This window comes from Haliotis asinina, chromosome 5, assembly GCF_037392515.1.
Source record: "Haliotis asinina isolate JCU_RB_2024 chromosome 5, JCU_Hal_asi_v2, whole genome shotgun sequence".
NCBI lineage: Eukaryota > Metazoa > Mollusca > Gastropoda > Lepetellida > Haliotidae > Haliotis > Haliotis asinina.
In genome coordinates, this window is record NC_090284.1 from 56,552,031 (window position 1) to 56,564,962 (window position 12,932).

The 12,932-nt window shown below is 40.5% G+C and overlaps 1 protein-coding gene across 1 annotated transcript; it reads left to right on the top strand.

Moving 5' to 3' along the window:
* Window positions 1–1,393: 1,393 nt before the first annotated feature.
* On the top strand, window positions 1,394–6,365 carry LOC137283611 (ubiquitin-like protein ATG12). Its single transcript, XM_067815202.1, has 4 exons — window positions 1,394–1,591; window positions 3,417–3,553; window positions 4,008–4,070; window positions 6,117–6,365. Exons 1-4 carry the CDS (start codon window positions 1,417–1,419, stop codon window positions 6,174–6,176), a joined length of 435 nt encoding a protein of 144 aa, XP_067671303.1. The 5' UTR covers window positions 1,394–1,416; the 3' UTR covers window positions 6,177–6,365.
* Window positions 6,366–12,932: the final 6,567 nt, after the last annotated feature.

Here is a 12,932-nt window from a genome sequence, read left to right on the forward strand (position 1 = left end):
GACTGTGAGACAGAATATATATTGTACTTCCCAACTTTTCAAGTGCCTCTCAAAGAAGATTTACTATAAATTGGTCAATCACGGCGTTAAAGGCCACATGCAACGTAAAAGACAACTTTGCAGATTCCGATACCTTTCGATATGCACATACCGAAACAAATCATCAAAAATCCCAATTCAACCTATTAAGTTGAAAAAATGCGATGAAAAAAGCCCGCGAAATCGGAGTTCAAACGATTCAGTTAATTTTCCCCAGCGCTGAGGGAAAAAGTGGTTTAAACAGCTGTGCTGTGCTGCGTCCACAACGCATGCGCAATGAATAGGTATGTGTATGCCCGGTGTATGAGGTCGTGAGCAGTAGTTTCTTGGTTGTTAACACAAACAAGTAAATAATCTACTCGTTAGATAAAAAAAATTGTTGATTGTGGTAAGCAGCCTGACCACAGAGAAACTGTCACAGAGAAAGCTCAATGTCTGGTTTATTGACACCTACATGTCTGCCTGTCTGTCTGCTAAAGACAATATATATGCAATACACAACTTCAATCACTGATCACATGCAATTTGAACATAACACTTATCAGGCTATACGCCCAAAACAAAATAAATTGATTTATGACTCGTGCGCCCGCCACATTATGTAATTAGGCAGGTGTGATACTTGTACACATGACATGTTTTTTATGTCTGTAGGTTGCAAATAAACTACACCCATTGAAGTAAACTGGTGCAAACCGGAACTATTGTCACTTTCGAGTCCTGTTTTGTACTTGGACGAATGACAGTTTCCAGCCATGCAGTACTTCACTATATCTACTGAGATTATTTTTTGATTGGATCGAACGCAAATTCAGAGAGCATGTATATACAAAACCCAACATTTTTTAGTGTATATGATTTTGTTTGACAATGGTATATGAATCCATAGTGAAACGACGCATCATGTACAATAATAGAAGTTGTTACCCATGACGAATCTTACTTTCTTGTGACTTGCCATACTTCTAAAATGCCCATCAAACTGATCATCTTTCTGTACACTCAATGAGCCCTTATTATATGTTTGATATTTGGGTTGCATGAGACCTTTCACTAGTTAACGAGGCACTTCTTGATTCCTGTCTCAATTAAGTTTACACAATCACATGTTGATTAACAAGCCAATTAAGGATTTTATTTTTAATGTTGCCATTTTTGTGTGCCCAGTTTGATCGAACAGAAAAAAACACACGGGAGGAGCCGTATAAGTTAATGCATTTTTTTAAGTTGACATGTTTGTGTCCTTGTTGTTTAACGCCGCAATATTCATTTATGTCACGGTGGTCTGTTAATCTGAAGTAAGGCAAGATTCTGTTTAGCGGCTGGTAAGTTACAGAGTTATCTTCTCATGATTGTCGCTGCGAGGAGGAGGGAGGTATGTCGGATGAAAACACAAACGCGGAAGAGAGGGGGTTGAAAGACAATGACCAAGAAGAAAAGGTGACAGATAAAGCTGATGAACAAGTGGAACATGCTCCCCACGACGTAGGGCTGACTCATCAAGACAGTCAGTCAGCAGGATCTGCCAGTGCAACCCATCAAAAGATGAAAAGTACACCGCTTCACAGCTGATTACTATAGACAGAGTTATCGATTTATTCAGCATATCGATTGAACACTGGTGTTTAAGATGACAGTGCTATCATCAATTTTTAGTATTTTTGCAATTTTCAATACACGTATCTTTTTTTTCGTCATGAATGTGCTGGTGTCAGGGGGTTTCGACGATGTAAGACGAAAACGTATGTTTCATCTTCTAATTCACTTCTATATCATTTAAATCTTTTACAGGGGTTCAAAAATATTTTGAAAAGCCACTTGCCACAGGGGGGACTAATTTTCCACTTGTCTTGATTTTCTGACAACTTGCTTGATGTTAATGTTTACTGGCGATTAATCAAAGAGTGATAGTTTCACTCTCTACTAGTTCTACTTTATTATTTAATAGCTTCATTATGAGCAGATATGAAATGAAATGAATATTTGCATTTTGAAACCATAAGTGGAAATTATCTAGTGGTCCATGGACAAGTAAGATACCGTTATTTGATTGCCTGAAATGAAAACTGACTTGTCACCGGCTTCGAACAATGGAATTTTGAAGCCCAGTTTTGTTTTACTAAACTTGTATGACAAAGAATATATTCATCAATTACACACTGGTGTTACAAAATTAAGTAACACAAGGTATCAGTAAAACTATTGCCCTTCTTTATATTTGTGGATTTTGTATGGGTTTTCGATGATGAGCCGTACTTTTGTTTCCGAAATGCGAGGGAGTGATTACGTAACTTCCTGTTTATATATTACCAGTGACCAGCAGACGCCTGATCTTTACGAATTTTCGCTTGCTATGTTTTGCAATCATTGAAATCACCAGAACGTCAAATTCAGCTTGCTTCAGGATATGATAGTGTTAGGAACCAATGACGATGAGAATACAACTTCGAGTTGACTTGTCTGTAGCTGAATTATACTGTTGAAAAAAGAAAACATTTTTCACATTATTATCTACAATTTATGTAGTTAAAATGTGGAAGTATGAAATAACAATTGAACCAAGGAGGAACTGAGGAGAAATTAGTACAGAGTGAGAATGCATTTTGTTTTCTAATGTCTTTATTTGGAACAGACCAGTATTGGCTTTCTGCAAATCCATGTGCAGTGATACCATATTACAAATGACACTTTTTAAATGCCCATTTTGAATTAAACTTAGCTCCATTATAAAAAAGTAATAAAACGTTAAAATAATAACTATAATGCTGAAACTATTAAGGATGTAGTCTCTCCATCACTATAAAAATAAAAAGGTAGAAGGGGTTGTCTGAAAAACCAAACCGGGATGGGTGTCACAGATGGTGGTTGGGGTCAGGCCCAACGATAAGATGATCTTTGTGGGAGGAATTTAAACTTGGGAAGCAAACATCATGTCATAACACACTACAAATGATGTCCAGTCCTTTCGGTATTCGTGTGGTCATGCCAAAACTTTTTTTTAAACATTTATTATGATGACAGATTTAAGGTTTTCTATGGATATCATACTCTTTTGCATATTTATTTCTGAAAGAAGGACATGTGAGATGTTGATCAGTAGATACCCAGTGAACTGCTGACTGTCATTTACGGAGCCTGACCGGGAACCCAGAGTATTGAATATGCATATACACAGAGAATGTAGATTTGGGAGGAAACAAGACAGGTAGAGACTAGGACTCGCGTTTTCACACACATTCTTATAGTTTCTTTACTTTACTGTAACAAGGGTTGAAAGGTTAACTTTCAGGTGTCAGTAAGGATATTGAATATGTAACATAAGTTTCACTGCGATTAATTATTTTGTGTTGATGTAAGATATTGTTGTATGTGTGCAGTTGATGTACTGCTGAAACCAGCTGGGGATGCTCCTATCATGAAGAAGAAGAAGTGGGCAGTAGACAGAACCAAGAGAATCAGCTGGGTGTGTGAATTCATCAGGAAGTACATCAAGCTGGATATATCAGAGTCACTGGTAAGTAGTACCAAAGCAGAAAACACATTAGTGTTTGTGGTAAACAACAGTTTGCTACAATTACAAAACCCAAGAACATTCAGAATTGTTTAAAATGATCTGAATACATTTACTAAATTGTCAGAAATTTTGTTAGTATTTATTGATTAATTCACTTAGAGCTGTTATTTTGGTGCTGTTAAGTGGCTGTGTATAGTGTTTGTAATTAGAGATTGCAAGACACTCACTGGTTGTATGTATGCATAAAATGTCACAATCATAATGATGTGACCACTTTAGTGATAATGTTGCTGAACAGATTTTGCCTGACTTTTAGATATTTGAAATTTTGACTTCTTATCATTACCATTATAATTGTTGTGTTACTAAAGTTTTTTTGAAGGGTGCAGTTTGTACATTTTGCTTTAATGTTCTGTCTGTTGTCCATATTTACTCATAGTGTTTTCTGTTTCAGTTTCTGTACGTAAACCAGTCTTTTGCTCCATCACCTGACACAGATGTAGGAGTTCTCTTTGATGTAAGTATTCTTGAGCACATGTAGACTGGTTCCTCATGACAGAAACCATGTGACACCTGTGTAGTTAGATGGAGTGAGTGAGTTTTATGCTATTTTGAGCGTTATTCCAAGGAATATCCCGCCAGGCACCAGAAATGGGCTTAACATTGCACCAGTGTTGGTAATCGAACCCATGTCTTCAGCATGATGTATACTTAAACACCGTTTTGGAGCTATTCTCATTTCCAAATAAGTGTTTAACTCATGTATGTTGTGTTTTTAGACATGGCCTTGATGCATGTGACTCCTAAGCTATTTAGGTGGAACAGAGAATGTTTTCCATCACAGATGCGAAAAGCTACAATGAGCTATAATTGTAATGCAGGCTTCTTGTTCAAGACAGCTTTTATATTTCCTTGAGCTTCTTTGTTGAGAGGCTGGAGTGACACCACCAGGAATTTATCTTGAGTCCTGTTTTCAAGGGTCGCTGGGACTTGTAATCTTAATTTTCAGGCGTTATGGACCACTAAATGGGGGTCCCAGACACTTTCATTCCAAGTCTTATAGATGCCAGAAAATTTATGTTCCTAACATAAGAGTCATATATTGAAGATACAAATGCATTTTGTGTAGTATTGCGAAAGAAAAAAAACCAACCCCCCCCAAACAAAGAACTACGTTTTTTCTCTATTTCTTCTGCATTAGCAAACAAAACTAGGAAAATTTGATAAATGATGCTAACCAATTATTTTCAACGATTGATTGCTTGTAATGAACCAATCATCGGTTTTGAGAATTTATCCAGTCACTAGCACTAAAGCCATACAATCGCAGCCATCTGATTTATTTGTTGATATTGTGGAGTCTTTGTGGTCAGTTGTTTGATTTATGATTGAGGACAAACAAAATATTGTTTGGAGTGCAGGCAGGAATGGAAGGTGTTAGTTTCAAACTAGTACCAAGAAACCCATGAAAGCTGCATTCAATGATGTCGATGTCTTGTTGGCTGTTTCATTTGTCAGTCAAAAACCATGAAAGGTTTTTCTGACATAACATAGGGAGTGTCCTCAAAGCAGCAAGATTTGATGTAAATGAGATTTGAGAATATGATCCGAGGGCCTTTATATATGTTAGTTTATGTATATTTTATTCACAAAGTGAAAAGGATCGGGGGCAAGTTCTTACTTCTAAAACCCCTCTCCAAAGAGGGACACATCTTAGCCTTGTCGTTTTCTGTTTGGCTCAGCTATTATTTTCAATTTTACCCACTAGGTATAGCAAACTGGGGGAATTCATTTGGTACTTCATGCTAGTAATTCTTTAACTCAAATAATTGAGACTCATATGATGAACATAAATTACCACTGTTTTGTGAATACAAATTGATGGCAGGGAGATAAGTTGATTTTTGTTTTTCATATTGTCATCTAGCTTCTATGTCCTCTCAAAGTCAGATATTGTATAATAGCTGGGTACTCTTTATTATGTTCTGATACCAGTGCTTCAAATATTTAAAAATGAACATTGAGGTGTTTGATAAGATAAATATGTTGCTCACTGGTCCCTTTTTGTTCATGGGTTGATGTACACTTTGGGCCCAGGGAACACATTATAAGCTGGGTACATTATAAGTTGTTCACTGGTCACGAGGGGTGACATGGGTTGAGGTACCCTCAATGTTTGTTTATCTTCCTTGAGTATCATATATGTAGCTGTGACTGAAAAGGATTGAGTGGGTTCAGTTTTATGCGGCTTTTTGCAATATTCCAGCAATATCATGGCAAGATACACCAGGAATGGACTTCACAGATTGTACACGTGGGGAATGGGGCGGTGGGGTATCCTAGTGATTAAAGCGTTTGCCACAGGGAAGACCTGGGTTCTATACCCAAAATGGGTACAATGTGTGAAGCCCATTTCTGGTGTCCCCCACTGGATTATTGCTAAAAGCCATGTAAAACCAAACTCACCCACTCACTAACCCGCTCACCCACTCATGTGCATGACAATGGGGTCTATTAACGAAATGGTTTTGTTGCACCTTTCATAAACATTTCCTTTTTTCAGTGTTTCGGAAGTGACGGGAAGCTAGTTCTACACTACTGTCGGACTCAGGCTTGGGGCTGAGAGTGCGTGATGCACCTTGGAATAGTCACTACCGCTGGAAGGTGCGTGACCACCCTGTGAAGATGATCTCCAGGAATAAGAGGAATGGAAGTCGAATGAGTTGTGTGTCAGTGTGTTGTTGTTTGCATATTATGACTCACTTTTGTGTTTGAATGGCTAAAATATAAATAAATTATGTCACAAATCTTACAGTTTCTAAGTGATTTTGTTTGTTAGATGAACAATGTCCAGTTATGGGTCGGGCATAAAGAAGCATTACGGTACTTCTTAAGGTTTTGCTTCAGGTTTCTCACTAGCTTTAGATGTTTATTTCATTGAGGTAGAAATTTTTCAATTCTTTTTCAGAAGTCCTCCTTGGGGTACATATATAGCATTAAAATGTCCATTTTAAAATGCCTACGACAGTTGTAACAATATTTCAGTAAATATTTTCAAAAGAAAGAACTTGTTTTGTCTTGTAAGACCACCCCTACACGGCCCCCAAATGGGCCCCCACAGCCAAAAGCAGGTAGCTCTCGCCATCTACCTCGTACCTCACTTTTCATGCTGTTGTCGAGGACAGTCATATATTCACAGCTCTCTAAAGAAAAGTGAAGCTTACGGGTTGAATTTGAAAATGAGTGAGAAAGCACCAAAATCTGTATGTATGGTTCCTTCTTAACACACGGTGGCTATCAGCAATTTATGAGTCACTCCTTTTCATTCATGAAATGTTGTAACTTTGCGTGGCTTCCATAGCTTCCAGCCATGTGGCCGGTAAGATGGCTGTCGGCACGGTCCTCGTGGTTGTTTTTTCCAGCCTTGTCAAAGACATTAGGTGTGGATAATACATACTACAGGATTATTTTTTTACATATTATTTTGGTTACATACTTACTTTTTTATGGAAAGTAAGGTGTTATTAATTGTTGTTGAATAATGTGCTAAATATTGTATCCTTTATGGATTCACTACTTATGCACATGTGTTTGCTTCTATCCCTTATAGGTATAGTAGCTTTTATTATTTAACAGTTCAATACCGCCTGTGCGTATTATTCTTTCTGTTGAATATTCGTGTGTTTTTTATGGATTAGCAGACCTTGCTACTAGCCACAGCTCGGCTCTGTTTTTTTCCAGTTCAAAGGATGTGCAACATGTAGTGCTATGCTGCCCCCTCAACCTCTATTGCACCTCCTCCTGAAACCACTCCACCTTTAACACTTGAACTAATTTCCTCTTTGCTTCAACAACAGATGGCTTCAGTACATACGCTCATTTCGGACGCGATGTCTGGTCTCCGCCAGGAGATTAGCATTGGCCCGTAATTGAGGGTGTCTACACACGGGGCACCCAAAGGAATCCCCAGCCAAGTCTCTGGTGTTGGTGTGGGGATCTCCTTAGGGGGTGAGCCGGTTCCGACTTTGGGCCAGCATCTGACCACTCTGGGGTTCCCAATATTGGTCTGGCAGATTCTGTCCCTGCGGTGTCTGAACTGGGAGCGTTGCTATCAGCCACCCAGACTCCATCTCGGGTGTTGGGTCGATTTCGTTAGGCCACTCAGCTCTGCTTGAGCCTCTCTCCCTCACGGGTGTTCCCTCAACCAATTCTCTGGAGCTGTCTCTTGACTCAGAGACGTCGCTGGTGGGGGATCGTGTCGAGGAGAGTATGGAGGAAGGTGAGGATTGGGGTGGGCCGAGTGAGTCTTCCTTCTCGCTCGGCGTTTTGCTGAGGTAGGTACATTTACTGTTCTGCCTCAGGTCGTCGTTGCCTCGGCGTCGCCTGACCCCGTGGAGTTTCGGCTCCCGGGCGAGGCGTTCGCTCCAGCTAAGGTGGCAGATACTTGACTCCGTATCCTTCCATCTATTCTCACCGAAGTGGTCAATCCTCTTCTGTCAGGATCTCTTTCTCGCTTCGATCTACCCAAATTGGACTGAAGATACCTGATAGGGGACCTCGGATTGTACAATCCCCTGGTGGTCAACGACTGTTTTTATGCGCTGGGACAGGAACAAGAGGGATTTTATTCGACTTATTTCCTAGTCACCAAAAAGGACGGAGGGTTCAGGTCTATTCTAAATCTAAAAGGCCTGAACAGCAGGTTGCAGGTACCTTCATTCAAGATGGAGACACTACGGTCAGTCATCTCATCTGTAGAAAGAGGTGACTGGCTCACGTCCATCAACCTCAAAGACACGTACCTGCACGATCCCATGTATCCCGAGATCAGGAAGTACCTTCAGTTTTCCTTCGACGGGGTATGCTATCAGTTTCAGGTGCTTCCCTTCGGCATTGCTGTGGCTCTGAAGGTGTTCACCAAACTTATGTTAATCCCAGTGCAAGTGGCCAGGTCACAGAGCAGGTGCTGTCACCCGTACCTGGACGATTGGCTCCTTCGGGCACTTGCCGCTCACTTGAGTCGAGTGTGAACTTTGCGGTGATCTGTTTTCTCCCCAAGTTGGGCTGGATTATCAATCTCAAGAAATCAGACCTAGTTCCTACACAGGATCTGATCTTCTTAGGCGCACGGTTCGAAACAGCGCAAGGCTTGGTCTCCCTGTCTTCGAATCACATCTCCAAAGTTCAGAGAGTTGTTTTCCAATTTCTCGAGTCCCTCTCGGCCTTGGCTCGGACTTGTCTCCAGTTGCTAGGCAACATGGCGGTGACAGTGGATGTTGTTTGGAGAGCGCGGTTGAGGATGCGACTCATTCAGTACGCTTTGGCTTGGATGTGGTCTCATACTCAGAGTTACAAGATTATTCTCAACACTCTGTGGTGCGACCGTTTCAATGTTTGGGTGTGTCCCGTTTATCTCCCGGGGGTGGACAATGTTTGAGCAGATGCTCTATCTGTCCTGGCCTTGCACGAGTGAATGTTGCATCGGGAGATATTCAAGAGTATCTCCCAGTTGTTCGGGTTGTTCCAGGTGGTTCTGTTTGCTCCTGGGGGGAACGAACCAGATTCCGGTGTTTTACTCTCGGATACTGGAACCGAGAGCCATCGCAGCTCGATTGGACGGACAGGGTATTGTGGGCGTGCCCTCTTCTACCACTGATTCCCAAAGTCCTCTTGCAGCTTGCCACCTAACCAGCTCGACTGCTCGTGCTCATTGCACTGCTTTGGTCGTCTCAAAGCTGGCTTCCGGTAATGATCAGGTTTCTGGCTCTGCCTCCTGTCCTATTGCCCTTTCGACCGGACTTACTTTCACAGAACGCACTGGCGCACCCAAATGCCAGGATTCAGTGGGTGGCTTGGCCACTGTTAGGAAGAACCTCCAAGAGAGCATAATTCTGGCTTCGCAGAGTGATTCGACAAACATTCAGTATGAGGATAGATGGGCCTGTTATACGCGCTGGTGTGTCAACATGGGGATTCTTGATCCCTTTTTTTCAGCTTTAGTTGAATTTTTACAGTCTCGGTTAGAGACTGGTTTAGCCATGTCTACTATCCGAGACTATTCCTCGGCCATTTCGACATTTCATATTCCTGTCAACGGTGCTCTCTTGGGGCAGCACCCTCTTGTGCAGCGCTTCTTAGCAGGTGTGGATACTATCAGCCCAATGGTCCGGCGGATTAGTCCGTCGTGGGACTTGTCAGTCATTCTTGACTGACTGTCCAGTTTCTCTCCAGCTGTTAACCTCGAAGGCTTCGTTTCTTTTGGTGGTAACGTCTGGCAGGCGGGTAGGCGACATTCATGCAATGTCAGTGGATGCTGCACTGGGAGGTTGCTTCAGGTAGCCTTTGATATTGACCAATCAGAACACAGCTTACCAAATCGCGAAAGCGCACATTCGCACAAACCTTTTGAACTTTTTATCTCGAAAAGGTTCGTACCCAAACGATTCCGAATTGTATTTAGCTTATGCGTGCTTCCGGGTGATGCACACGGCGTACGTACAAACATGACAACGGTGAGTAAACAGTCGCTGATAATGGTGTTTTGGCGATATTCAAGGATGTCATCTTGCGAAAATATTAGCTAATGGTAACCATGTCAACAGAAACCCCAAAGTGTACATACTGCAGGTCAAATAATTGTGTTATGAGGATTTTTGTTTGTGGAGAGATCGGTGTCGGTGACTTGAATAGTTTGAAAGTCCCTCCGATTCCTAAATAGTAGCCATTGTCTGATTGGTTAAATCTATTTAACCGTCTCGCGTTTGATATTGGATGGTCAATGTTCGCTCGCCCACTGGTAGTGGTGACAATTTTCATTATAGTGTCGATATACGCTATTATTAATTTTTTATGCACTGTTATTCCCAGCACTGTTTCGCTGGTTTGGGGAATTTTCAGTGTAGAATTGGGGGCGTGGGCATACATCCGTCGCTTTTGAGCGCCTTGTCTCATTGGCTCTTATTACATTCATTTACCACGCCCCGCCTGATTGACATTAGCAGTCTCGGTGATTGGTAAGTGTATTTCACTATCTCTCGCAGCTTATGAGTGTATGAGAGTGTGAGAAGGGAACACTTTAGCAGACAGAAAGCCACTCCTGACTCACGTTCGTTGGGAGTCTGTCTTATGCTATATATGTACCCCAAGGAGGACTTCTTCTGAAAATGAATTTTACAAACCTGTAGAGGTTATGAATTCCAATGTCCTCCTTAGGGTACGACCAACCACCTCCCCACATTCTGTCTGACTAGTTCAGCATGAAAAGTGAGGTACGAGGTAGAAGGTGAGAGTTACCTGCTCTTAGCTGGGGGGGGGGGTCTCACGAGACAAAACAAGTTTTTTTTTTTTTTGTAAAATATTTATTGAAATATTGTTACAACTGTCGTAGGCATTTTAAAATGGACATTTTAATGCTATATATGTACCCCAAGAGGACATTCTTCAAAGAATTCATAACTTCTACAGGTTTGTATAAATATTTATGACACTAACTAATATACTCATAAGTGTAATCAGTATTCATAGTACACATGAATGTATCAAGTCTGTGTAATGGCGCAGTTTGATTGGTGTGTTGATGTTGAAATTAATTTTGGTTAATGACAATTTCTGTTCTGTCATGCAATATTTGGGGACCTATATACTTACTGTTTCTCTGAAACTTAAGATCGTCATTCTCTAGAAAAAAATCTTGGACTATTTGACAAAATACATTTTATTCACTTCCTCATTATATTCTTGTCCTCAGGTTACATTTCATGTACATTTTGTACATTCGGAGCTTCAAATATAGTCTTGTATGAAAGTGAGTGAGTTTAGTTTTACACCACACTCGGCAATATACCAGCAGTATGGTGGCAGTCTGTAAATAATAGCTTCTGGACCAGACAATCCAGTGATGACCAGCTGGAGTATTAATCTACGCAACTGGGATATGATAACATACGTCAACCAAATCAGTAAGCATTATCGCCCGATTGTGTTAGTTGCCTCTTGCAAGCATGGAAGCATGCAAGCATTGGGCTGAAGCCCAATACTTCTATGTGCATTTATGGCTGCTTGTACTGGTGTGGTTTTATAGTGTCAGCCTATTCAGATACAACTGACAACTAACATCCATCTATATTTGACCAAGAACTTGGTTGATATGCCAGTTTACTGAACCTGCACTAGTTTCTATAGGCAAGGTGTCTGCATACAAAGGATCCTTTTTGCCAAAATATTAGGCTGGAGTGCTGATTATACCTCATTTTAAAGTCAAGTTAGTTATGATACTGAAACAAATTCTGTGTATCAGGTGTTTTTATGCCAGGGCCCACTTAAACGAAACGATCTTAGCGCTTCAGTCATTGTAATCCCCATTCTCCAACATAGGGTTAAGATAGTCGTAGTGCTAAGATCGTTTGTGCAAGCGAACCCAGGAATTTAAACACTGTAACCTAGTGGTTACTGCATTTGCTTTGAAATAAGAAGTTGGCGGTTTTCTTGAGGTTCATTTGTATTTAATATTCTTGATGTGGATGAGTAAATCATTCCATAGATTTTCTGCTGTAGAATGGATTGATAAAGCTGATATCTTAGCATTTATCACACAGGGATCCAAATGATCATAATTTTTTATAACAAACATTAAGATGTGAATAAGATCAGATTGTTTTAGAGATGGAAGATTGCATATTTGTCTGCATGCTTAGTGTCCCCCACAGCAAAGTGCTGTCACACAGATTCTTTAGATTATCTGATACACACCTAAAAAACTTCAACAATTAGTAACTTTTAGTTTTTTTACTGAAATCATGATGACGTGCCTAGATATAGAGAATCTCACATGTCTACTGATATCAAATATATCAACATGAGTTGATAAAGTAAGAAATATCTGAGGCTTGCCAATGATATTTTTACCTTTATCAATGAGTGTTGATATAATTGATATCACTAGACACAAGTGAGATTCTGTTTATCATCCAAAATTATTCTTCATTCAATGAAAAGCGAACATAGCACTGGCATTAGATTTGCTGTGCAGCGATGTCATAGCATTGTGACATCATCAAGCACATGATGTCATAGCATTGTGAGGGCATTGTGCAAAATCTACTGTCAGAGTGATATCTCCTAGGAGATATCGTCTGATCTCACACAAGCAATATCTCCTGTGGAACACAGTTTTGGATGACTCTTTGTTTGAGCAACAGTTCCCTGACGTGGTTGATATGTGTCATTGTATCCCAACTGTGTAGATTTATGTTCATGCTGTTGATTCCTGGATTATCTGGTGCACGGTTGATTATTTACGGACCGCTTGAATGGTGGTGAGTGCACCGTAAAACAATCGAAAATGATATATCATAACCTAAATCAAGCACCAACAACTTAC